This window comes from Scatophagus argus, chromosome 11 (assembly GCF_020382885.2).
Source record: "Scatophagus argus isolate fScaArg1 chromosome 11, fScaArg1.pri, whole genome shotgun sequence".
Taxonomy (NCBI): domain Eukaryota; kingdom Metazoa; phylum Chordata; class Actinopteri; family Scatophagidae; genus Scatophagus; species Scatophagus argus.
The window spans coordinates 344,103-370,495 of record NC_058503.1 but is presented as its reverse complement, the minus strand read 5'-3'; the positions used below and the strand labels follow the sequence as shown (position 1 = coordinate 370,495).

The window sequence follows — 26,393 nt, the reverse complement described above, 5'->3', positions numbered from 1 at the left end:
AGCTTCGCTCTGCTCCTGGATCAGGGATTTCCTTACCAACAGGCCTCAGGTGATGAGGATAGGGAAGTCTACATCTGCCCCACTTATCCTATCAAGGTTGTGCGCTCAGCCCTGCCCTATTCACCCTCCTCACGCATGACTGAAGAGGGTGAGTTTGCGGACGACACCACCGTGGTGGCTCTCATCACTACAGAGACAAAGTCCAGAACCTGACACAGTGGTGTTCCAGGAACAACCTCGTCCTGAACATTTGCAAGACCAAGGAGGTCATAGTGGATTACAGGAGGTCCAGGGAGACTGAACACCCTCCCGTCTGTTTGAGGAGGCGGTGGAGCGGGTGGACAGCCTTAAGAATGGAGTTCTCCATTCCCTGAGGAATGGAGTTGATGTTTTAGCCATGTCCATCCAGGAGAAGACAGGACACAAAGGAGAGACGTATGACAAGCTGGGGGAGGGGAAGGTCTGGGCTTCACTGCTGAAACTGCTGTCCTCACAAGTACATAAGGGGACAACGAAACAAAACGAAGCAAAGCAAAAGGAGTGATACAAAGCTTTGGAAAGAATCTCAGTAATCTAAATTAGCAATATGTTCATTCCAATCAGAAACGAGGTAGCATTTCCTGTTGACATGTATGAAGCACATTCTGACATTGAATACGTTTGTGTCTTCTTTTGTTAGCATTTAGATGTTTCAGGACCTGCATCAGGAACATCAGTTTTCTACAGAAAAAAATGCAAAGATGGTGTCTACGCTGTCATGGTAAACAAAACCTATGACTATATTCATGCTCTCCAAGCCCACTTTCTCTAGGAGAGAAAGACTGTACATGTAGGGCTGTCACAAGGCCATGACAAATAGACAACCCAGGGACACTTGGTTTTGTCCTTCAAAACAATAAATAAGAAAACATACAATGTAGACAGAATAAATATTTGGCCAGTTATACTTTATAGTGTTACTGTAACAACAAGCAACCTTCTTAACTCAGCTTTGTCAGAATCTAAACAAAAACAGTTGTGCTCCTTTTCTTCACAACTGAATGGCAGGCACAGCACATTGGACAAATGTAATTAAACTTCTGGACTTTTTCCATTTCATTCACCTGAATATATCCTACTTTTTTAAATGTCTTTACAGGCATCATCAAGTGGGCAGAGTATGCGACCAATATTATGAATATAAATTAAGAAAATCAATCACATGAAATAGTCTAACCAAGCACAATCTAGCACTGCAGCTCAATATTACTCTCCCACATCTGCTGGCAATAGGAGCTCTGTGGGAACCCAGAAGGCGAGACATCCTCATATGTAACAGATTCTTGACTCACTGGACTTAGGAGACGTATGTGTGTGCGTGTGTATGTTGTTCTGACTATTAAGCTAAGCTAGCCTCATTTAAAAGTCTGAACAACAATCCATAAAATTACAATCTCTCATATATAAACAAAATCAACAACTACCAACAGTCATAGTTCTTACAACCTTAACTAATGCGTTGTCACTGGTTAGGTTGTCAAAAACTGAAAGACATCAACATCTTTCCTTTAGAAGCTTCATTTGTGGAGGGCACTAGAGAGATGGCTACTGAGAAGACGTGTTTATCGGAGTTCCTTGTGGCACGACCACATTCACTTTATAAAAAATCATCTTGACCAAAATGTATGCCTCCTGTCGTATTCTAACACAAGCGTCGTTCGTCTGTCTACATTATCTCGTTAATTTAAACAACATAATGGCTGGTAAACGTGAGGGAAAAGGACGGCAGCTAGCTGAGGCTATGGCTAACAACACTAAAACGGCCACCAACACCAGACTCTCAGCAGACCACCAGCCCCTCACCCTCACCTCCACAGACGTCTGTGCCGCACTGAGTAGGACCAACGCACACAAGGCTGCTGACCCGGAGGGCATCGCTGGTCGTGTGCTAAAAGCATGCGCAGAGTAGCTCGCTGGGGTCTTTACGAACATCTTCAACCTGTCCCTTGCCCAAGCAGCTGTGCCAACATGCCTCAAAACCACCTCCATTGTACCAGTCCCAAAACACTCCAGCCCAACATGCCTGAATGACTACCGCCCAGTTGCACTCACACACATTGTCATGAAGTGCTTCGAGCGGCTAGTTCTGTCACACCTCTGTCACAGTTTGCCTACAGAGGAGTACAGAGGATGTTTCCACAGCACTGCACTCTGTGCTCACACACCTGGACAATAACAACACATATGCACGGATGCTGTTTGTGGACTTCAGCTCAGCATTCAACACCGTCAGACCCTCCAAGTTAATCACCAAACTTGGAGACCTGGGTATCAACACCTCCCTCTGCTACTGGATCAGAGACTTCTTGACCAACAGACCGCAACATGTTAGGTCAGGCAACATCTGTTCCTCCACCATCACACTCAACACAGGGGTACCACAGGGCTGTGTGCTGAGCCCATTCCTCTACTCCCTCTTCACCCATGACTGTAGGCCTGCACATGGATCCAATTCCATCATCAAATTTGCTGATGACACCACAGTTATTGGCCTCATCAGCAACGACGATGAGACAGCCTACAGGGAGGAGGCACAGCCCCTGGCCACGTGGTGTGCAGACAACAACCTGCTCCTTAACACCAGCAAGACAAAGGAGCTCATTGCGGACTTCAGGAGGGAGAGAGGAGGCACGCATGCCCCCATACACATCAACGGGATGACGGTTGAACGTGTCTCCAGCTTCAAGTTCCTGGGGACCTGCATCTCAGAGGACCTGACCTGGACCACCAACACCTCCAGCCTTGTGAAGAAGGCTAACCAGCGCCTCTTTTTCCTGAGGACACTGAAGAAACACCATCTGTCTTCAGCCATCCTGGTGAACTTTTACTGCTGTGCAATTGAAAGTATCCTGACCAGCTGTGTCACAGTATGGTATGGGAACTGCTTGGTTGCAGACCGCAAGGCGCTACAGCGAGTGGTGAAAACCGCCCAGCGCATCACAGGGACTCCACTTCCAGCCCTTGAAGACACCCAGAGGAAACGCTGTCTGCGTCGAGCTCGCAGCATCCTCAAGGACTCCTCCCACCCTGCTCGTGGTCTATTTACACTCTTGCCGTCTGGCAGGCACTTCAGTAGCCTCAAGACCAGGACCAGCAGGCTGAGCAACAGCTTCTTCCCCAGGGCTGTCTCCTTACTGAACTCAGCCCCCCACTAACACCCTCACCCTACACCACACTCCACTACACCACCCTATCCTAACTGAGTACTACGTACTGAGTGTTGCACTAGTTCCTCTATCTCACTGTTAATATAGTTAGCCTACTGCCTATCGCTGTACACACCATATTGTCCATTGCACTAGTGATTTATAGTTAATTTAACATCTGTAAATATCATTTGTAAATTGTGTTATAGTTTCCGCCTACACTGGATGCACATTTAAGCACATATCCATCTGTATAGTATGTTCATAGTACTTAGAATCTCTGTATATTATGACAACTACCTGTGTATCATGTTTATATTATATCTGTAGCATAGACACCTGTACATACCCTGTACATACTGTAAATTATTGTATATCTGGCACTTACTGCTTACTGCACTTCTGGTTAGATGCCAAACTGCGTTTCGTTGCATTGTACTTGTACATGTGTAATGATAATAATAATAAAGTTGAATCTAATCTAATCTAATCAAAAGCTAGCCACACTTAAACAAACCTGGGAAGAAGCCCAGTGACGAAGAGGACAAGTTGCCGCTAATTTGGCAGAAAATTTCAAAGTTTCAGTCAATTAATGATCGGTTTGATAAGTTTGAGCAAAGTTTTCAAAGTCTTATAGCTGACCAGCAAGCACTAATTGAGAGAGTGTGTGAGGTGGAAAATCAAGCAGTGGACCACACTCTCTGGAATACAGGGGAAAACAGATCTTCGTTTTCCCCGACTACACCGTGGAGGTGATGGAGAAACGGCGGAGCTTCAGGGAAGTGCTGAAGTTGCTCCGAGAGAAGAACATCCAGCACTCTCTTCGCTTCCCACACTCAGGGGCTAAATGTAAATGCCAAGCCCAGCTAGTACTGAGACAAATCAACCTCCTCTGCTAGCTTATATGAACCAGGAAAAAAGTAAAGGCTTAACTAGAAAAATATTGGAGTTTATTGCACTTGATGACCAACATTTTCCGAAGTTGAAAATCTGGCATTCAGAAATCTTACTAACTACCCGACCCCAAAATATGCCATACCTAGTCGATGGCATTTCTTAGATGTTGCACTTAAAGAAATGTTCACCAACATGTCAAGCCCCACTTGCAGCACCTTACATGCCATTCCCAACTCAGCGATCAGTTTTACAACCGACATTTGATGACTGTGACATCAGTCCATGCTCAGCCTAACTGCACAGTGGGTGGATGATGATTAATTCTCCACACCATAATTTATATATTATTATTATTATATATTATTTTTTTTCCGGTGTATCTGTTCAAAAAATGTCACATTACTGTTAATTTAGTTTTCCAAATATTAAACTTGTGTTGTTCCAGGGCAGTATGTTCAAATGTTTCACGGCAACTTTTTTTGTATTTTCAGTTGTATATTTGATGTGAACTGAGGAAAATGGCTGTTCCACAACACTGCACTTTTACGATGTGTGTGAATTTCTTATGTCTATTTTATAACGATTACAGTAGTTTTAGTAGTGTGTGAATGTCCCACACAGTTAGACTTGAAGAATTTGTCTGTTCACCTGTTCCACTTCTTTTAACAGACATTACATTACTGAAAAGTTGATTGTATTTCTATATTAGAATTTTAGGAAGAATTAAAGAAAAGATACAAAATAAATCTCTCTGTGTGCTGTAGTAGTGAAAAATTAAATCAAATTAAACGGAAATCGGAACTGGCCCAAAAAATGGCAACCACTGCACCCCCATCATATACATGTGTTCTGGGTGGAAGGGGATCATATGTCTAAATTTTGGGCCAGATTGGACTCTGCATGATGGAGTTATGCAAATCTTCCTGTTTTTAGGCAAAAAATGGTGGATGTCAAATTTTGAGACCTTGTAACAGCCACAACTTGAGACAACAACTGAAATTTCACATAATTTTAGATCCCGAAGATGTTATGAACAATCTGACCAAGTTTCACAAAGAACGGATCAACCGCCTTGGAGGAGTTCAAAAACATATAAGACCCCCGATTTACACCAATTTTCGCAGAAATCCAAAACAGCTGACTTCCTGTACATCATAGAAAAGTCAACCCATGACGTCATTGTAGGTGGAGGTGATTTATGCCTACCAAATTGCATACATCAGTCAAGCGGTGTATGCAATTTTTCTTCAACAAATTTCAAGGGGGCATGACTTAGCCAATTTTTGGAGCCTGTTTCTGAAACCAATATCAGATCGCAAATTCTGCCAATCCCCACGGGTCGGCCAATTTTCGTGAGTTTTCAATCATGGGAAAGGCCTTGTTTTTGGCTCCAAGTATCACAAATAACAAGAATAATAATAATAATAATAACAACAAAGAAATAACCATAATAATAACAGTAGTTAGTAGTGACAATGAAGAAAAATCCTGTGAATAACAAAAGGGTCCTCCCTCTTTTAATGCTCGTGCCCTAATATTAATAATAATAATAAAACATCCTGTGTATAACAATAGGGTGCTTGCACCCTAATTACGACACTAAAGGTTAAGGTCCACTGCACAAACCAGGGTATCTCCAGGAAACTGCTTGACTTATAGAGCACATAATTCAAGCCGTGGGACATCAAATTTTGTTAATGGGAAACAATGGTGAATGCTCAGTTATGGAAATAACTTTAAGACAGGTCCAGTAAAATTATAGCAGATTGGCATTTAACTCAACAGATGAGTACCTCCTGGCATCAATTTTGATTGCCACACAACAGTTCTGCGCTGCATCTGAAACTTTGTCATCCTCCCAGCTGGATTTCAGCTGTGCTGACTGTTCATCTTCCCCTGAGAAAGAAGAAAGTGAAAGAAATTATTTTTTTTTTCTTTTGCACTATATACAGCCAACACATTTAAGTGTTCTGTCAGACACTGAACACTTCTAGAAAGCAGCAATGGGAAAACCGTCCCTGCTGATTTGAATACCTATAATACAATCATGGTGCATCTCAATCTGGTGACATTTTCATTTGCTTGGCTTAGAGTAATGTTTACTGAGAAACAACTGTATCCACCACATCAGCAGGGGATACACTGCCCGGATCCCTCTCATCATAATCTGACTAATGTCACACCAATGACCTACTTGTGAAACTGCTTAGTTGGACTACCAAAATGAACATGCATGAACTCGTTCCAGCATTAATTTAATTAATGCGATTAGGCTATTATGCTAGCTTCTTAGAATAACGTTACATAGGCCGGTAACCAACACGAAGTTACTAGTTAGTTTATCATTGTACATCATATTTACGTTACTCCTTTCTGTCTTGCTTCCGGTGGGTCATTTATCTCAAACATGCGAAACGACACTATACAGCTGTTTGGTTGTGCTACCTTCTAATGGTTAAAACTGTCACCGGTAACTGGCTGTCATGCAATTGCTCTTGCTTCGTTATTACTGGCTTCCCGTGTACGCCAGCGTCGGCTAGCTAGCTAATCGAAACAAACACAGATACCTGTAATAACGACGACAAAGACGCAACTTCGCTGTTTAGCCGAATTAATGGCATCAGAAATTGAGCCCTCAAACCAAAGCATCATTAGAAAGCTGTGTTTTGTGTCTGATTTGGTGACACTGTTGACCAGCTGAGCTACATAAATCCGTGAAGCGACGTCAGCTGTCCGTCGTTAGCCCCTCCTCCTTCTTCTTCTTCTTCTTCTTCTTCTTCTTCTTCTTCTTCTTCTTCTTCTTCTTCTTCTTCTTCTTCTGCAATGGCGGGCGATACTTAACGTTTAAGGTGCATTACTGCCACCCACTATGCTAGAGAGTGTACCAGACTGCTGTATCAGTAGACGTACAGAGGAAAAAAACACCAAATCCTCTTCATCAAACCAGTTTCTTTTACAAACTCAAACAAAGCTTTATATTTCCGTTAATCCATACTGAATAAATTCTTTAGGCTTAACGTTAACAGCCCACATTTCTGCTGAATAGTTCCGGCAGTGACATGTCCACTGTTTCTTGGGAGTTTCCCTATTTGATGCATTGTTTTGTTTACTATTCTGTGTCCTTGCTGTGGGATGACATGGTCTGTAATTATATCAGTTCTGATAGATAGTCTGAACATACTACGACCTTTTCAATCCTGTTTTGTCTTGTCAACTGTGATGCCATTGCTATTGCCAACATCTGTAACATCTGCCAACTGTATATACTGCCAGGTGGTCTGGTGTTCCTTCCTTGTCTTGTCACACCTCGTCTTCTATTGCTTATCTGGGTCCGGGTTGCAGGGGCAGCAGTCTCAGCAGGGAACCCCAGACTATCCTCTCCCTGGCTACTTCCACCAGCTCTGGGGGGACACTGAAGTGTTCCCTGGCTAGGTGAGAGACATAGTTCCCTCACTATGTCCTGGGCCTGCCCTGGGGCCTCCTCCCAGATGGATATGCCTGAAACAACTTCCCAGGACAAAGGATGAAAGAGAGAGAGAGAAACATACATGCAATAAACATCATTCATTACAAAGGACAAACATGACAGGTTGTTTTAATTGGAATGCTAAAGAACTATGTATTGTATTTTTGTTTTTTAGCTGATACGTTGTTCAAGTTAATAATAGCACTACATAGAAGAACAAGATAGGCAGGTGTTGAAAGTAGACACTGGGTCTGTCAGAAGGCCGGATGCAGGTCAGCATTCAAATCTGGACAGAGAGAGACCTGCTAAAAGATACAGAGAAAGAGAGGGAGGGAGGGAGGGAGAGACACAAAACTACGAGGAGAACTGGACACACAGTTAGTGACATAAAATAATGGATCATATGTCAACCTGATGAGGAGAGGAAGAAGAGGAGAGGAGGTGGGGGAATAGTAATGGTGGTGGTGTTGACCAGGTGGGGACCCAGGTGGGGGAACTGCTCGGTGGATCATGTTTGTGTCCCCCCAGCAGCATAGGCCTATAGCAGCATTATGTTTGTACTGCTTTTTAAACTGGGTCATGCTTGGACATTACTTTAACTCCACACCCAATCTGTTCCACAACCTCACTCCACATACAGAAACACAAAAACTTTTTAATGTTGTACGGACCCTCTGATGTTTTAAATTGAACTCTCCCCTCAGATTATAACTCCCATCTGTGTTAAAAAAACGTTTTTGTATATTTCCAGGAAGTAGACTATGTATTGCTTTGTACATGATTTGTACTGTTTGAAAATGAACCAGGTCAGTGAATTTTAATAATCCTGATTGTAAAAATAATGAATTGGCGTGATCCCTAACCAGCATTATGAATTATTCTCATGGCTCTTTTTTGCAGTATGGATAGTGGTTGTATTGTACATTTGTAAGTATTTCCCCAAACCACAGCACAGTAATGTAAATACGGTAAAATCATTGAACAGTAGAGCATGTGGAGTGACATGTGGTCCAGAATGTGTTTTACTTTGCTCAGAACTGAAATGCTCCTTAACAGTTTGCTTTGTACATGCTTTATTTGAGACTTCCAGTTTATTTTGTCATCCATTATTACCCCAAGAAACTTGCTATTATGTACTCTTTCGATATCCACCCCATCTACTTGTATTTGTACTTGTGTATTTTTGTTGCAGTTACTGAATAACATGAATTTGGTTTTACCTAGGTTTATTGATAATTTGTTTCTGTCAAACCACCTTTTCAGTTTGCACATTTCAATAGTGACCCTCCCCAGAAGTTCTTGTAAATCCTTGTAAATCCTCCTAAAAACTTTTGACACTTTGCATATGTCATTTATATAAAGTATAAACAGTTTCGGACCTAATACTGACCCCTAGGGGACACCACAAACAATATTCCCCCAACTTCACAAATTGTTTTCTGTGGCTTAAATAACTTCTCACCCACTGCAAAACTAAACCCCTGATCCCATACTGTTCAAATTTATCGATTAATATCTTACTGATTGTATCAAATGCTATGAATATTCCTACTGAATGCAGTTTTTGATCTAAAGCATTAGTGATCTCCTCAATTGGTTCTATCAATGCCAGTGATATTGAACTATTGGCTCTAAATCCAATCTGTTATTGAATAACTGTTCTAACATTTTGGAGAAATTGTGAGCAGGGAAACAGGCCTGTAATTTGTGAAGTCATGTCTATCCCCAGTTTTATACAGTGGCACAAAATAGCTATTTTCATTTTGTTCGGAAATTTACCAGTTTGGAATGATAAATCACAGATCTATGTTAATGGTTTTGAAATCCCCTCAATGACCTTTTTAACAACGTTCATATCAATATCATTTGAATCAGCAGATACTTTGCTTTTACACTTATTTACAACATCGATTATTTCAAGGATTCAAGGAGCTTTATTGTCATTTCACACATGAATGGATGTGTATGTGTTTGTGTATGTGTGTGTGTGGGGGGGGGGGTTGTTAGCAGCAGCAGGGGCTACGGAGGTACTTCAACAGTCTCACAGCTTCTGGAAAGAAGCTGTTCCTCAGTCTGGTGGTCCTGCCTCAGCCTCCTGAGGAAGTAGAGGCGCTGGTGTGCTTCCCTGATGAGGCAGGAAGTGTTGTTGCTCCAGGTGAGGTCGTTCGTTATGTGGACGTTAATTGTCGTGGATCTTCACGGTCTGCGGCCTGTCCGTCAGGAAGCAGAGAGCGAACATTGGACAGGAACAGGGACGGGATCGGCGGTCTCCCGACGTTAGCCTTTAGCCTAGCTAACAGGCCGCCCCGCTTGCCCCTCTTCTGCTTCCGCGCACACCGCTTCCTCTTGCCTTCCGTCCAGCGTAGCCTGCTACGCCAGTCCGGTGTTCTTTCTCTTCTACTGCTGTGAGGAACATCGAACTGGGATTTCTCTTTATGAGGTTATCATCCCAGTCCTCAGCTAACAATGGATCAGGAATTTTTCCCACCAAGTTTGGTCCAACATTTACAAAAAAATTGTTAAAGCTGTTGACCACATCATCCATATTGTCATTTTTAATATTGTTACTAATAAAATAGTGTGGATAACTCTGTTGTTTAGCACCTTTTTTAATAATACTGTTTAATATGTCCCATATTCCTTTATTATTGTTTTTGTTATTGTATAATATTTTACTGTAGTATTCCTTCCTACATTCCCTGATAATATTGGTTGACTTATTTTAAAAAATTTTTGTATCGTTTTATTGGACAATTTTGATCATATAATGATGTAAATATACTTAAAAAAGTTTCGTGTGCACTATCGATGTCACTTTAATTGTTTACCCTTTCCCAATTTTGTGCTAGTAAATTGTTCTTTAATGTGTTCAAAGTTTCCTCTGTCCTTACCTGTCTGTATTTCACTTTTTTCTCCCGCTGTTTTTTCTGGTGATTGCTGTCATAAACTGTGAAAACTGGTAATCACTGATGTCTTTAATTAATAGTCCCCTCACTGTATTATTCTCAATATCGTTGGTGAATATGTTGTTGAGCACAATGTGATGTAATTCTACTAGGTGTATTGATTTTTGGGCATAAACTCATACTGTACATCATATTGATAAATTCATCAATAATTTTATGGTTATTTGGATTGAGCAGAACAATATTTAAGTCACCACAAATGAAAACAAGTTTTTGATTAAATTTTGAAAACATTTCTCCAGTCCAGTCCTTAAATACTTCAACACTAGAGCCTGGTGCCCTGTATATACAGCTGATTATGATATTTTAGCTTTTTTCCTCACATACTTCAGTTGTTATACATTCTAATAAGTTGTCAATCACAGTTGTCATATGTTCTCCCATTTTGTAACTCAATTTGTTATCTATATACACACTTTTCCTCCACTCTTGTTCTTTCTGTTTACACAGTTAAAATCATATCCAACCATTTTAAATGTTTTTTTTAAATTGGCTTAAATATTCCTTTATGTTATTAAAGTATGCATACAGACTCCTACAACTGAAATGGATTATTGATATATTTACTCTTATCTCTCGCCAGCAGCTTTAAATTGCCCTCTATGTCGCCCGCTCTGGCCCCCGGGATGCATTTGACTATGGTCACTGGTGTTGGTTTCACGTATCGCAAAACAGAATCGCCAATAACCAGGGTTGGTTTCTCAGCGGGTGTGTCGCTGAGTGGGGAAAAGCGATTAGACACATGAAGCAGTTGGTGGTGAACCACGGGCCTTTGTTTTGGACTACGCTTCTTTCGAACCGCCACCCAACCTCCCTGACTTCCCGGCTGCTCGGGGGCTGCCGGGGGGCGGCTGACATCAGCTAAAGTAGCTAAAGTAGGCTGGTCCGCACAGGCTAACTGCTGCTGGCTAGCTGTCGGGACTAATGGACTGTGATCTACAGTGCGGAGCCGGGCCTCTAACTCAGTTAGCCTCGCCTTCAAGGCTATGAATAAGCTACACTTTCTACACATCTCACTCTCACTAAAGGAGGCAGAGGAATAGTTAACTGAGTCTGTGTCATGGGTGTATGTTGTATTTGAGTCATCATACCTTAGTCCGGATTGGAATGATCATTCCTATTTGTCCAGTTCGTCGATATTCCTGATGACCACAACTTTAGCTTGCTCTGGTGTCCCGTTTAGTTTGATGAATTACTTTACAGTTTGATGTCCAAGTATGTTGAATTTTTCCATGTTTTTTAATGAGGTGTGCTTTTCTGGTGATGTCAGCATTACGTTTGGTCAGATGCTCATTGACAAACATGCTTAATCCTTGTAGTTTCCTTCCTTGTTTTAACAGTGCGGTCTTGTGTTTTCTGTTGGCAAACCTCATGATGACGGCTTGTTTGTCGTTGTCATCTTTTCGGGAGGGTGACATGCCTCAATGTTGTTACGGTCCATATGAATTCCTTTGGATTGTAGGAACACAACCATCTGTTGCTCCACGGAGCTTACGTCCTGCTCACCGGACTCCCCCCCGTTGTCATCGGCCGCCGACCGGGGTTTAATATGGAGCCTGGTCACAATCACATCATTGATCCTGGTGTACTGCTCCAGTTCCACCACTCGGTTCTCCAGGTGCAGCACACGCCGGTCCTTCTTGGCATTCTGGATCCGGAGAGGCTTTACTTCCTCCACCAGGTCCATGATGGTTTTCTGCTGCTTTTTCACAACAGAAATCTCCTCAGACAAAAAGTCCAGAGACTTTTTGATGTCGTCGCCCTCCTCGGCTGTCAGTGCTTTCTTCCGCCCCATATTGCACAAATTTACACAACTTTTTACAAGCAGCTCAAGCTAACGTTAGCTTAATGTAATCGGATTAACGAAACTGAATATATACATTGAAAAATATACATTCAGAGAGTGGAGCTGCAGAGGGAAAACATCCTCTTGTGGTAATCTTGGCTTATTTCGATATCGGTGACACTTGTGTCACTTGTCACTGCCACTTGAGCTCTCACAACACACCAGCTTGCTTGTTCCAACTAGTATAGTGAGACTAGGCCATTTATATGCAAGTAGGAGAATTTTAAAGTTTATTCTAAAATTTACCTGAAGGCAGTGAAGAGAACCTAACATGGGGGAGATATGATCCCTTTCACTGATTCCTGTCAAAACTCCAGCTGCTGCATTATGGATCAGCTGCAGGCTATTAACAGAGTAATTTGGACATCCTGAGATTAGTGAGTTGCAGTAGTCCAGCCTAGAAGTAACAAAAGCATGAACAAGTTTTTCAGCATCACTCTGAGATAGGATGCTCCTAATCTTAGCAATATTATGGAGGTGAAATAAGGCAGTCTTAGAGATCTGTTTAATATGACGGATAAATGACACGTCCTGATAATTAATTATTCTAAAGTCCAAGTTTGACTTCAGCCATGTTTCTTGAATACTGGACAATTGATCATTTTTTAAGTTCCTGACCACCTGCTATCAGAGTCCTTGTATTCCATTGTAATATTAACACCATTTATCCCATCCACGCCGTCTCTTGAAATGAGGGTCATTATACATGCTCTTTCTCTCTGCTTTTCATTTTTACAAATAATCAACAGATTTCCATCTCTCAAAACTTTGGCCATTTTTATTTCACTTAGTTGATTTTCTAATATTGTGGTTAGTTTAACAGGGCTCAGGGAGTGGACTCCATTCTCCTCACTAAATTTCAGTATTACCCTAACCTCACTCATATCCGACTCACTACGTCCTGCCTCAGAACTGGCCATCATTCTCACCTGCTTCCTTGCTTCTACTCCGCCGGAAGAATTTCCCCATTTCTCTCTTCTCCTCTCACTCTTCTGACTGATTTACAAACTTTCTTCACTCTCCAACCCCTCTGAATCTCCCCATACTGGTCCATTCACAGCATAGTTGTGCATACCCACCCTTGATTTCACTTCTCTGAAGGATCTCCCCATATTGTCCAGAGCAATAGTATCAAGAAATTTCCCCACTGCGGGATCAATAAAGTTCATCTTATCTTATCTTATCTTATCTTAAATGGTTTGTTTCCTAATCTTCCCCCTAAGAACACAATGTTATTGAGGTCAAGCATTAACCTTATTAGAACAACTTTCTCGCTAATATTTGTAAGCCCCTGAATAAGGATTTCTGAACTTTGTGAAATGCCCTTCGTTGTCCCCCTCCCTTCTCTTTTTGTGGCATTTTTGACTCTTTGTCAGACCACTCCAGAATACCACTCTCTCTGACTTCCTTAATCTGTTGTATTCTTATTTTCACTGCTATCTTCTCAGCTGTATAACATAAAAAGTGGTTTGATATCCTTTCTCCAATCTTAATCATAGTTCAATCAGTCCATGAGTTTCTGTTCTGCTAGAAATCCCCTTTCATTTTTTCCTACAAGAATAGCCATGGGGGAAATACCATTTGTAGGGGTAGAATTCTTAAAACTGAATGTCTTCCAGCCACATTATTCTGCTTTAATCTTAACTGTCAAAAGTCAGATTGGTAAATTCAGGCCTTAAAACTTCCTAGTAGACCTGACTGGTTTCTCTTCACGAGCTGCTCTTCAAGGTCTTTTATGATCACATGATGGTCTGTGGACACCAACTGCAGAACCAGAGTGGAGAGAGAGTGGAGCAATGACATCTGTAGTCATTTTGAGCATTTGTATACATGACTGCAGCTGTCCGAACCACTCAGATAGACCTGTAAAGACAGCATGGTAGACAAGCTTACTGAAGATAAACACACTTGACTCAAAGATTGTATGGGAACTGATGAGTTAAAAATCTGTTAAAAATCTCATTTGATAGCCATTTCTGTAATCTCTGATATTTTGTTCAGTAGTAGAGCATGTGATCTCCCTGAGCGTTATTTAAATAAAATCATGTGAGTTCAATGCAGAAAAGTCTCTATGACAGAAATATCTCTATGTCTCAAACATTATAAGATGCCCCAACTAGACACTGCTTTCTGTAATGGGACACATGCCAAAAAGGCTGGGAACTAATGTGCTCATTATGTAGATGTGACCCTTGCCAGTTGTCATGACTTTTAACAATGAATTAGTGTCAATATCGTGTGAAACTTGTGAAGGTTGAGCTAACACTAACTACTTTCTTAAAGTGAGAAAGTGAAATGGATCCTGGGATGTGGTATACTGTGTCTAACCACAAGGTGATAATGTAATGATTAGAGGTTATTTTCTCTTCCTTATATCCATGTTTACACTTGAAAAGCGCTCTGTACTCCTATTGGTCAATGATAAAAAATACAGTGTGTTCATGCTCAGCAAGAGAAAATAAAAAGAAAAAAAATGATGGCATGCTGGTCTCTGGATGACAAAGTTGTGAGGCATTCCAAATGTAGTGTCTGTTGTCTTTTGCACTGTTCAACTTGTTTCTTTGAAAGTTTTTTGAAGTAAAATAAATAATGAGCTGCAATAAATAAATTAACCTAATTTAAGGAATGTCACTTGTTCACTTAGTAATACTGGAGCTTTCAAGGGATATAAAACATAATAGTATTGACATGCAGAAACATTACTGAGGACAGGTGGATGGTTAATGATCCCTGTATACACGACACACACAAAAAAGTACAACAAACTCAAATTCACATCCCAACATTTCATACACATAAACTATACATACAGAATGCTTCTTAACATGTTAGTAATTCAAAGGAAATGTCCCTTGTAAGTAAATTGAAGGAGATGCATTTCTGCTACTCTAGTACAACCCTGTTACTCTATTTACAGTGACTGGGTTGCAGGTAGATTTAAAATAAATGCTTGTCAGTATTCTCTTGATGCTAGCTGTGGAATGTATTGTCAAGGTCAAGGACAGACTTTAAGAAGTAATACTTTGACATGAACTTGTCTTATTCTGATATGAATACTGGAGTGGCAATGATCAGACGGACGCACTCAGTCAAGCCAGAAAAAAGGAAAAATATGAAAAATACGAAAGAGGACTTATCTCTAGTCTACCCATGTTATCTGAAGGCTTTACTATGTCATTTCCTCTTTCTGCTGTCTTGGTTTTCACTGCCTTTTTGCCAGGCTAAATGGGTTTCAGTAACAGGGTTGCACGCATGCTGTGGGATACAACTTCAGTGCGTAATTGTGATTATATTAAATATGTTGATGACCAAAAATCTTTTTAACAATAAAGAGATATTAACACAATCACACAAAAAACAGATTTAAAACCAGTTTTATTAGAAAGGGGTACTTAAAAGTTTCGTATTTTAAATGATATTTTAAACTAATATTTCTCTAAAACTTACATATGTTTACATATGTCTCAGGAGACGTATAATTGAGAAAAAGGGCTTATTTTAGTATTTTGTGCATGGATAATTGAAAATAGCATGGGTGTTCCACTCAGAAAATGTCCTTCAAACCTGGAATATCCCTGAGGGTTTCAGTGAAAGTCTGTAGAGTTGTACACCTATGGCTCAGAAAGTCAACCAGAGTGTTCAGACATGCACATGTCAAAATGTGCAAGCAACTTTGTGAAAGGATCTGGAAGGAAACTATAAGCTAGGAAATTTTAGTTACAGTAAGTCAGTGTGCTAATACTGCTCCTGATTAAAACTGTGAAATACAGTGTAAGACAACCACCCAGCTAACATTCAGTCCACCATGAATCATTTTCGGTCTCAGTTTCACACATATTGTATTTATTACGTGTACATAATGTATGTATTACGTGTGAAATAAGAACACATCACAAAATCAGAGTAGAGCACTTAGAGAAGAATCATTTCATCGTGAAATGACAGGACTCAGTAAACAGAAAATACGATGGTACTCTGGTAAAGGAATGTTTCTGATCATACATCAGTGGTTATTCAAGTCAACAGATCAGCAGTGATCCACCAGGCATTCACGTGTTGTTAAACCACACTCGTTGCGTTTGAAGGCTTTTCACAGCGATGGGAGCTATCTTGGCTGATGTTCTCAGGCCATCCAGCAGTTTGTGTTTGTCATGTAGTGTTAGAATCCATACTTCTGCTTCAACTGCTCCACCAGATTGATGTACTCGTTCGTGGCATCCTCTTTGCTCTTGCCTGATAGGTAATGAAAAGTATTGTAAACCCATGAGCAAACTGGCACAATGACAGTGCAGTGGTTATTGCTACAGCAAAGTGCGACAGAGTGTCATTACTCGTTACCAGATATTAACAAGTTTAACAACATGATCCAACGTAAAACTTTTACACAGAATATCATCATTTATATCTCACTTCAGATAATGTTTTTATTCTTTCCATTTTAAACTGCTCGTCTTGAAGCTAAAAGAACAGCTATTAGAAAATTGATTAGTCGATTGGTATTGATCACAAATAAAATTCCATCAATAAAATCTGAATGTGACATGTTGCTGCTGCTATAAAAGAGAGGCAACCAAACCTTATTTGCTATAACATTATTGTTTTCTGCACTAATACATACATACTTCATATAAACACACATATATACACTACTCACAAAAAGCTAGGGATATTCGACTTTCGAGTGAAAACCTTTGGAATCAGTTGAGTCGTCATGTAGAGGATAGTAACCCTGCACCCCAGAACCTCAATGATCTGAGGGTCATTTGACCCTTCAACAAGAGCGGAATGCCATGCCTCAGGAGACAATAAGTCAACTTGTGAACAGCATGAGACGTTGTTGTCAAGCTGTAATTGATGCTCAAGGACACATGACAAGTTATGGAGACATGGACATTTTTTGTTGTGGTATACCCACCACTGTTGTTAGCTTTTTTCAATAAATTATTTGAGATGAAGGAATTACCACTGCATGCTTCTACTTAAATGCCCTACTTTCATGATATAATATCAATGTGGCAAGAACTTTTTTACATTTTCTATGAATTTCACCTGAAAGTCGAATATCCCTAACTTTTTGTGAGTAGTGTGTACACTCACACAAGCACACATACGCACGTGCATGTGAATAGAACAAGAACAAAGATAGGTCCGGGCCATCAACACATACCCTGCCAGTCATTGGATACCCTGCTGGTGTGATGTCAACACAAGGAAGTTTCTTACAATGTATGGAGGGTCCTCAAGTCCAGCACCCCCAGACTGTGCACGAAGCAGAACAAGGGTGGCTGCATCAAAACCACCAACAACAAAGATCCAGGAATACATCAGGAAGATGGACTGAATGATGAACTGCTGAGTGAATACCTCAGCCAGCAGAACCCTGATGATGAGGAGGAGGAGGCGGATGAACCATCATGGAGGAACAAGCCGCTGCACAACATGTACCACTGAGGCTGACATCAAGAAATCCTACCAATGACTGGAAAAGGTTGGACTGAAGGACAGCACAGAAGCACTAATCATGGAAGAACAGATACTTAGTACAAGATCAATAGAGGCTGAAGTCTACCACACCAGACAGGACCCACAACAGCAGGTTGCAAGATGCCTCTGAGACAATTCAGCACACAACAGAAGGGTGAAAGATGCAGGCAGGAACAGCAGAAATGGAACACCATGGCCAAGTGGCTGGCATTGTATACATGAAAATCTGCACTCAGTATTGGCTGAAAGGTCAGAATTGAAGATGTCTCCCAAGGTGGCTAGAAATGACCAAGCTAAGATCATCTGGGACTTTCAGATCCAGAATGACAAATGGTGATGGCAAACCAGCTAGACATTGTGGTGGTCGGCAAATAACACAAAAACGCAGTGGTGATAGATGTAGCAATCCCAAGTGATGGCAACATCAAGGAGAAGGAAGACAAGAAGCTTTGACAAAGGACTGAATAAGAGCTAGAAAAGATACGGTGAGTAAAAGCAACAGTGGTGCCAATGGTAATCAGGGCACTGGGAGCTGTGAACCCCCAACTCGAAGAGTGGCTCTAACAGATATCATTTACCACTCTGGTGTCCATATCACTATGTGTATCTGTGGTCCCAACAACTTCAACAAACTGATATTTGATTTTGTTCAGTCACATTCTTTCATAGCATAAACAACCATAACATAATTTAACCTCATCAATTTAACTGACAGTCAGTGTTTGGTTCAAGTAGCATGCGATAAAGAAGTTGATATGATAAATAAGGTATGAATAAGATATGAAGATGAATCTAACTGAAAAGACCCAAAATCCTTTAAGTACAACCAGTTCATTCTATGCACACAAAAGTACTAAATATTTCTTCAAAGAACATTTGCCTGGGAAAAAGAAAACAAATTTAAATATAAACACTTTAAAGAGCAGCACTATCTATAAGACTGAACATGTACCTTTCTGCTTATTCCAGGCATCCCATTTAGCTTTCCCAGTAAAATCAAACATCCCTGGACGATCTGCAGATATAAGAAAGACAAAGTCAGGTGGAGGTGAAGAGGCTTGAGTCAGTGAAATGTGCGTACTAAAAGTAAAATGTATTTAAGTTTGTTGCTTTGGTTTTACATAAATTTCTAATTTCAAAATAAAGAAATTTATGGATAGTTTGCTTTGTTTTTGGGAGTAAAAACAGTTCTGTGCTTCAATGAATAATTAGAATAAATAACAGTAACTGCTGAGTGTGTTTGTGACAAGAGTCTGTCTCACCTGTGTTGACATTGCCTACAGAAGCCTGCTTGAACAGGGAGTAGACCTGCAGCATTTCTTCATCTGTCGGCTTTGCCTTCAGCTGCTTCACCTCGGCTGCTGCTGTATCAAACTTAGCCTAAAGAGGAGAAGACACCTTCAGAACAATACTAATCTCAGACTGTTGATTTCCAGGGACTAAAACAGGTCAAACGGAACACTAGACACACTTACCCTGCCTCCCAATACACATACTACTTTACTAATAGTGTACCAGAAAAAGACTGACTCCAGAGTCAACCACCAGGGTTATAGTTTGGTGTGTCAAACTTTAAACTCGTAAAACTGATTTTAGGAATAGTTGCAGTACAGCTTAAGATAAGATAAGATGATCCCACAGTGGGGAAATTCTCTTGTCAAGGCAGCTCATAAGAACAGAAAAGAGTGCAAAATGAAAAAAGTGTGTAAGAACAGTTTCAAAAATATAATAAATAGAGATAATAGAGATTATAAATTAACAATTTTCAAGTAAACACAGTACAATATACAGCTATATACAGTACAAGTCAAACACAAAATTTCGCTATGCTTACATAATGACAATAAAGACTCTTGATCTTAAGTCTGCATAAGGTAGGAAAATAGGATTAGACCATTGAGTTGCACAGTCTAACAGCAGCGAGAATGGAGGACCTGCGTTAGCGCTCCTTCCTACACTGAGGGTGTAGCAGTCTGTTGCTGAAGGAGCTGCTCAGAGCCTCCACTGTCTGATGCAGAAAGTGAGAGGTGTTGTCCATGATGGATGTCAGCTGGGCTAACTCTCACCAACCTCCTCCATGGAGTCCAGTGCGCAGCCCAGGACAGAGCTGGCCCTCCTGACTAGCTTGTTCAATTCAATTCAATTCAGTTTATTTATATAGCGCCAATTCACAACAAAAGTTATCTCATGACACTTTCCAATTAGAGCAGGTCTAGACCAAACTCTTTAATTAAATTGTAAAATAGAGAGAGCCCAACATTCCCCCTTGAGCAAGCACTTGGCGACAGTGGCGAGGAAAAAACTGCCTTTTAGAAGGCAGAAACCTCGGAGCAGACCCCGGCTCAAGATGGGCGGCCATCTGCCTTGACCGGTTGGGTTGAGAGAGAGAGAGAGAGAGAGAGAGAGAGAGAGAGAGAGAGAGCAGGAGAGCGACAGAGAGAGCAAGGGAGAGAGGCAGAGGGGGTGGGGCGTGAGAGAAGGAGCACACAAGCAGAGATGCATAGCAGCAGTAATAATACCAGAAGTATCGAAATGTAGATAATGATAATGACAATGAAGTATACAGAAGGTATTATGGTGATTTTGATAACAATGGTAGTGACAATAATGGTAGTAGCTGTACTGAGTCTTAACAGATTTAAATCAGATTATGACTAAACAGTAGTAATTGCAGTAGGTTTTGAGCAGGACGACAGCAGGACCGCAGCAGGAGGTCCAGTCATGATCGCTAGGAATCTGCGGGACAAGAAAGCACAGGGACTCCAGGGAAGAAGTTGAGTTAGTAATATGCATTAATGGGACATGAATGTGTGCAGAAGGAGAGGGAGAGGAAGAAAGAGCTCAGTGCGTCATGGGAGGGCCCCCGGCAGTCTAAGCCTATAGCAGCATAACTAGGGGCCGGCCTAGGCCAGCCCTAACTATAAGCTTTATCAAAGAGGAAAGTTTTTAGTCTAGTCTAGAGTTGTCCTTAGTAAACTTGCAGCACTGTTCACGAAATGGTCGATTTCAGAGGGATTATTATATTGTTCACTCATATGGGGACATGATACTGAAGTTAATGACAATAGAACTGTTTCTTTAAATTTAGCCACAGCACTATCAGACAGGTATCTAGTGTAGGAGTTTTTTCTTGGTGGTATGAAGTCAAATAGTATAAATTCAAAAGTTATTAAACAATGGTCAGACAGAAGAGGATTTTGTTCAGAGACAGTTAAATGTTCTACATCTATACCATATGTCAAAACAAGGTCAAGAGTGTGATTGAAGCAATGAGTGGGTTCATGTACACACTGACAGAAGCCAATTGAATCTAAGAGAGAGATAAATGCTGCGTGAAGGCTATCATTACTATCGTCCACGTGGATGTTGAAATCACCCATAATAATAACTTTATTAGTTTTAAGGACCAGACTCGATAGGAACTCTGGAAATTCCAGTAAAAATTCAGAGTATGGGCCAGGAGCGCGGTACACTACAACAATAAAAATTGGTTGTATTGTTTTCCAGGTAGGGTGTGAGAGAGTAAGAATAAGGCTTTCAAATGAATGGTAGTTGACTTTGGGCTTTGGACTAAATGATAGATTTGGGTCAAAAATGGCGGCAACTCCACCTCCTCGGCCGGTGTCTCGAGGAATGTGAGTATTAATATGACTTTGGGGAGTGGATTCATTTAAACTGGCATATTCTTCTGGCCGAAGCCAGGTTTCGGTTAAGCAAAATAAATCTATATTATTGTCCAATATTAACTCATTCACTAGTACAGCTTTAGATGAGAGAGATCTAATATTTAACAGTCCACATTTAATTCTCCTATCAGTTGTAGCTGTGGAGGTGTTGGTGTTGATCTTTATTAGATTTTTATGTATAACTCCTCTTTTTGAATTTGGTTCAATTAATTTAAGTGGTCGGGGGACAGACACAGTCTCTATGGGATATTGGGTGGGTAACTGTAATGGAAGCGCAGAGAGGCGTGTAGGACTGCAACTCTGCCTCCTGGTCTCAACTCTGGGTTGTCAGGGTTTTGGTTTAATAAGAAACTCAGTCAGATTTCTAGATAAGAGAGCTGCTCCATCCAAAGTGGGATGAATGCCGTCTCTCCTAATGAGACCAGGTCTTCCCCAAAATGTCTGCCAATTATCTACAAAGCCCACATTGTTTGCTGGACACCACCTCGACAGCCAGCGATTGAATGATGACATGCGGCTAAACATATCATCACTGGTCAGATTGGGTAGGGGTCCAGAGAAAACTACGGAGTCCGACATAGTTTTTGCGAATGTACAAACTGATTCTACATTAATTTTAGTGACCTCCGACTGGCGCAGTCGAGTGTCATTACCGCCGACATGTATTACTATTTTACTGTATTTACGCTTATCCTTAGTCAGCAGTTTTAGATAAGATTCAATGTCGCCCGCTCTGGCCCCAGGAATGCATTTGACTATGGTCGCTGGTGTCGCTAACTTCACGTTTCTGACTACAGAGCTGCCAATCACCAGAGTTGGTTTCTCAGCGGGTGTGTCGCTGAGTGGGGAGAACTTGTTGGAAACGTGAAGAGGTTGGGGGTGAACCGTGGGCTTGTGCTTAGGACTATGCTTCCTCCGTACAGTCACCCAGCCTCCCTGGTTTCCCGGCTGCTCGGGAGCTACCGGGGGCAGGCTACGAGCTACACTAGATCGGTCCGCACCGGCTAATGGGGGCTGACTAACAACAGTAGCTAGAGACTTTGTTTCCATGGTGCGGAGCCGTGCTTCTAATTCACTAAGCCTCGCCTCCAGCGCTACAAGTAAACTACACTTATTACATTTACCACTTTCACTAAAGGAGGCAGAGGAATAACTAAACATTTGACACACCAAGCAGGAGAGAGCAGGAGAGCGAGAGGGAGACAGAGAAGCCATCGCTAATGAACAGGCTAAGCTAGTTTAGCGGAATTTGGCAAATGCTAATCGGTTATAAGATTAGCGTCGAATTAATAAAGTGAGTGATGAAGTCTATGACTAGAACAGGCGATCAGGGTAACAGTGTGAAATTACTCGCTACAGCGAATATTAGAACAACTTAAGCGATCTTAAATTAAAGCGCAGACGGAGCTGCTCGTACCACCACTAACACACAACAACAGGAAATGACGCTTACCGCAGCAGGAAGTCCGTCAAGCAGAGAAAAAAAAAAGAAAAAAAAAAAAAAAAAAAAAAAAAAAAAAGGTCAGTTCAGTCTCTTCTTGTCCCAGTCTGTGCTGGCCGGTCCTCAACAGACCACAGTGTAGTGAATAGCAGAGACTACCAAAGTCATAAAATGTCCGCAGCAGGGGCCTGCACACTCCAAAGAAGCTCAGTCTCCTCAAAAGGTGGAGGCGATTTTGGCCCTTCTTGTACAGGGCATCAGTGTTATGATATCAGTCAAATTTATGGTTGAGGCAGACACCCAGATACTTAAAACTGTCTACCATCTCAATGTCCGAGCCCTGGAAGTTCATCGGTGTATGTGGTAATGTCCTTCTCTGGAAGTCAATCACCATCTCCTTCGTTATACTGGTGTTTAAGCACAGGTGGTTGCGCTCACACCAGTTCACAAAGTCCACAATGACTGACCTGCACTCCGTCTCATTCCCCTCAGGCACGCAGCCAACAATGGCTGAGATGTCAGGGAACTTCTGGAGATGACATCTGCTGGTATTGTAGGTGAAATCCAAAGTGTAAAGGGTGAAGAGGAAAGGTGAGTGTAACTGAAAGCAGGCAAAATCCTTTGAGTACAATAAGGTCATTCATTCACTTGAACCCTCGACACAAAACACCCAACTAGCTGTGCCACTCTGTACCAACTGGGCCAGAAACAAGAACCAGGTCAGTTACTACAAAGTATAATGAAGTATTTGGTATTTGCATCAATGCCAGAGATAATTCTGTTTATCTGCTTATTGCCAGTGCAGCACTGATGCATGAAACTGATCTGTAAAACAAAAATTGTCATAGCATATTAGACAGTGCAGCTGGTGTGTGCAATCAAATGTTGCAAAAAAAGTCAAGATATTAGCCAATATGTTGCAACAGGACACTAAATTTGCAAGGGAAACAGAACAGTAAATGTGATCACACAGTACAGCAAAGACTGGGTGTAGCACTACTGTTAGCACTATGGATATCAGTCATTCCTGCCCTCAGGCTGTTGCTTGCTAGGTCAAATGTCAGACAGAAGCAAGGGTCTGAATACCAACACCATTAAACACTGTTCTACTCTGTTGCAATGGTCAGTCGCCAGATGTGACCGTTAATTAGCTTTCCAGTGAATCTTTAAACTTTGTGTTTAAACTTGCGCACGCATGCAGACCTACGTATCAACGGCCACATTTGTTTCTTCTGAAATCTGATTTATCGGTTTTATGCTTCAAATCTAAAAAACTTATGGTCTCTAGTTTTACACGACAATCCACGTGCCAACACTGTAGGCCAGCTGGACTGTGACTCTATTGTCAATAGATATTACCGACCACACATAAAACTGTTCACATTAAAGCTTAGCATTAACTGTTGTATGTAGTGAAAACATAACAACAGAAGGATAACGGTGATTTTTTTTCCCACCACAATCACATCTCGGTTAACGGTCACTAACAACACAATTTGTCCATCATACTATCGTTAAGAATCAATACTCTTCTGCTGCCATTGTTCTCTCGCGGCTCCTTATATGGTTGCGTTAGCTAAACATTTAATACCATTTCACGGATTCCTCCATCGTCCATTTCAAGGGACGCAGCGGTAGCTAACCGTTATCTCTGATGAGTCTAAATGTTGCTAAGTCATTCCATACACACCTGGAGATCAGCCATGTTTAGTAACGTATCCGACAAAACAGCCAGCGTTCCTCACACAACCGACTCGATAACTAGAAGCGGAGAGTCCACCGTCTCTCGCGTCATGCAGCTACAGGGACCCTCGAACACGCCCTCCTCTTTTCCTAATGGCTGAATCAAAGATTGACATATTACCAAGGTCTTTCATTGGATGGCGTGAAAGTTTTAACCAGTCACTTCTGAAGAAGTAAGGCATAATAATAATAAAAAAAGAATTAGAATTAGAATTAAGAATCACTTTATTGGCAGTATATATATTTTTACATACACACACTGAATTCGTCTTCTGCATTTGACCCATCCTTAGTTGAACACACACATGCAACACCCAGCAAATTACATGCAGTGAAACACACACAGGAGCAGTGGGCAGCATCAAGCGCCCGGGGAGCAAACTGGGGGTTGTGTGCCTTGCTCAAGGGCACATCAGCCGGCTAATGGGGGGGGGCATTTGTTGCATTAATCACTCCACCACACCCAAATTCTTCCTGCCCGCCTGGTGGGGTAATCAAACCATTGACGATCCGATCACAAGCCGGTTCTCCAACCTCTAGGCCACAGCTGCCCTAATTATCACTGAGATACACATACACAAACAAAACATAAAACAAAAAGAAAATGCTTTCATGACAAGTTATTTTAGCTTAAATAACAAGCTAATAATAATTTGCTTTCCTGGCGCCTGAAATGGCAGCCCACTGCTCTTGTGTATTTCACTGCATGTTGTATGTGTGTGTTCCATCGGTGATGGGTTAAATTCCTCCTCCTATTCCTTTATAGAGATGATGGCACTATTCTTGTTTGCTTGTTGCTCCAGGCATGCTTCACCTTGGATCTCTGTTGCAGTCTGTTAAGCTGTACCTGGAACCATGCAGAAGTCGGAGAAGTAAAAGACCTGAACCCAAACCAAACTCATCTATTATTCGAAAGCTGGCACCCTGGCTCATGAAGAAGAAAGAAACCAGACCCAGGAGGAGCTGAAGATCGGCAGCACAGGAGTTGGCATAAATCTGATGGCCATTTACCCCACCAGTGGAAGCAGGACTCATAGGAGTCAAGAGCATTGGTGAAACAAAGAAAATGTAGGGTATTATAACTATAACTTATATATTTATTATAAAAAGGAACTGCAGCAATAAAACTGTATTTCACAGTATTTATTTGTGATGGTTAAATTTGCAGTTAATCCACCATCAAATGTCTGTTGAACTGTATGCATGGGGGGGCTGTATGGGGGGATGAGGTATGTACAGATCATAGCTCAACTATTTTTCAGCGTTTTTCTACAATGCTCTAATGTGGAGATATTGGTCAAAATGTGAATACCAAGATGAATGAGTTAAATGAATTTGGGCAGCACAGGCCTTAAGCAAGCTTTATTGAAATCCCCTGCCATGATATGTACTCCCTCTACGTTGGGGATTTCTTCCTGAAGCCATGTCTCCGGCGCAACAGTCACAGATGAATGGGTCTCCGTTGAGTAGCACATCCAGTTCATTGATTTTGTTGAGGATCAATCATGCATTGTTCAGGAAGATGCTGGGGAGTGGAGATTTGAATGGCTGTGTCATGACTGGTGTTTTGGTTATGCTTTGTGTTTTGATTTTGGTAGTTCACGGGTCCGTTTCATGAAGCAGGTTCAACAAACTCTGAGTATGAATGTTAACTCTGAGTTGACAAACCCTGAGATGAA

The 26,393-nt window shown here is 41.4% G+C and overlaps 2 protein-coding genes across 4 annotated transcripts in view; both read right to left on the bottom strand.

The window, feature by feature from the left end:
• ubxn4 (UBX domain protein 4) overlaps positions 1 to 6,872 on the bottom strand; it is a 55,380-nt gene extending 48,508 nt beyond the window's left edge. The window contains exons 1-2 of one of the 2 annotated variants that reach the window (XM_046404141.1): positions 6,650 to 6,872; positions 5,876 to 5,978 (exon numbers count right to left, since the gene is read on the bottom strand). In XM_046404141.1, the coding sequence (XP_046260097.1) occupies positions 5,876 to 5,978; positions 6,650 to 6,734 (188 nt within the window). In that variant the 5' untranslated portion in view covers positions 6,735 to 6,872. The remainder of the gene's footprint in view (positions 1 to 5,875; positions 5,979 to 6,649) is intronic. The other variant, XM_046404140.1, reaches the window with a different exon arrangement.
• A 9,310-nt stretch (positions 6,873 to 16,182) lies between these two features.
• Positions 16,183 to 24,819, bottom strand: LOC124067316 (acyl-CoA-binding protein-like). Of its 2 annotated transcripts, none has more exons than XM_046404586.1 (4): positions 24,662 to 24,819; positions 19,107 to 19,224; positions 18,797 to 18,859; positions 16,183 to 16,593 (listed from the first exon to the last, which is right to left on the bottom strand). In XM_046404586.1, the coding sequence occupies exons 1-4, from the start codon at positions 24,674 to 24,676 to the stop codon at positions 16,520 to 16,522; spliced, it is 270 nt and encodes an 89-aa protein (XP_046260542.1). In that variant the 5' UTR covers positions 24,677 to 24,819; the 3' UTR covers positions 16,183 to 16,519. The 2 variants fall into 2 exon arrangements, with proteins under 2 accessions (XP_046260542.1, XP_046260541.1); XM_046404585.1 differs by having other exon boundaries at positions 24,563 to 24,690.
• Positions 24,820 to 26,393: the final 1,574 nt, after the last annotated feature.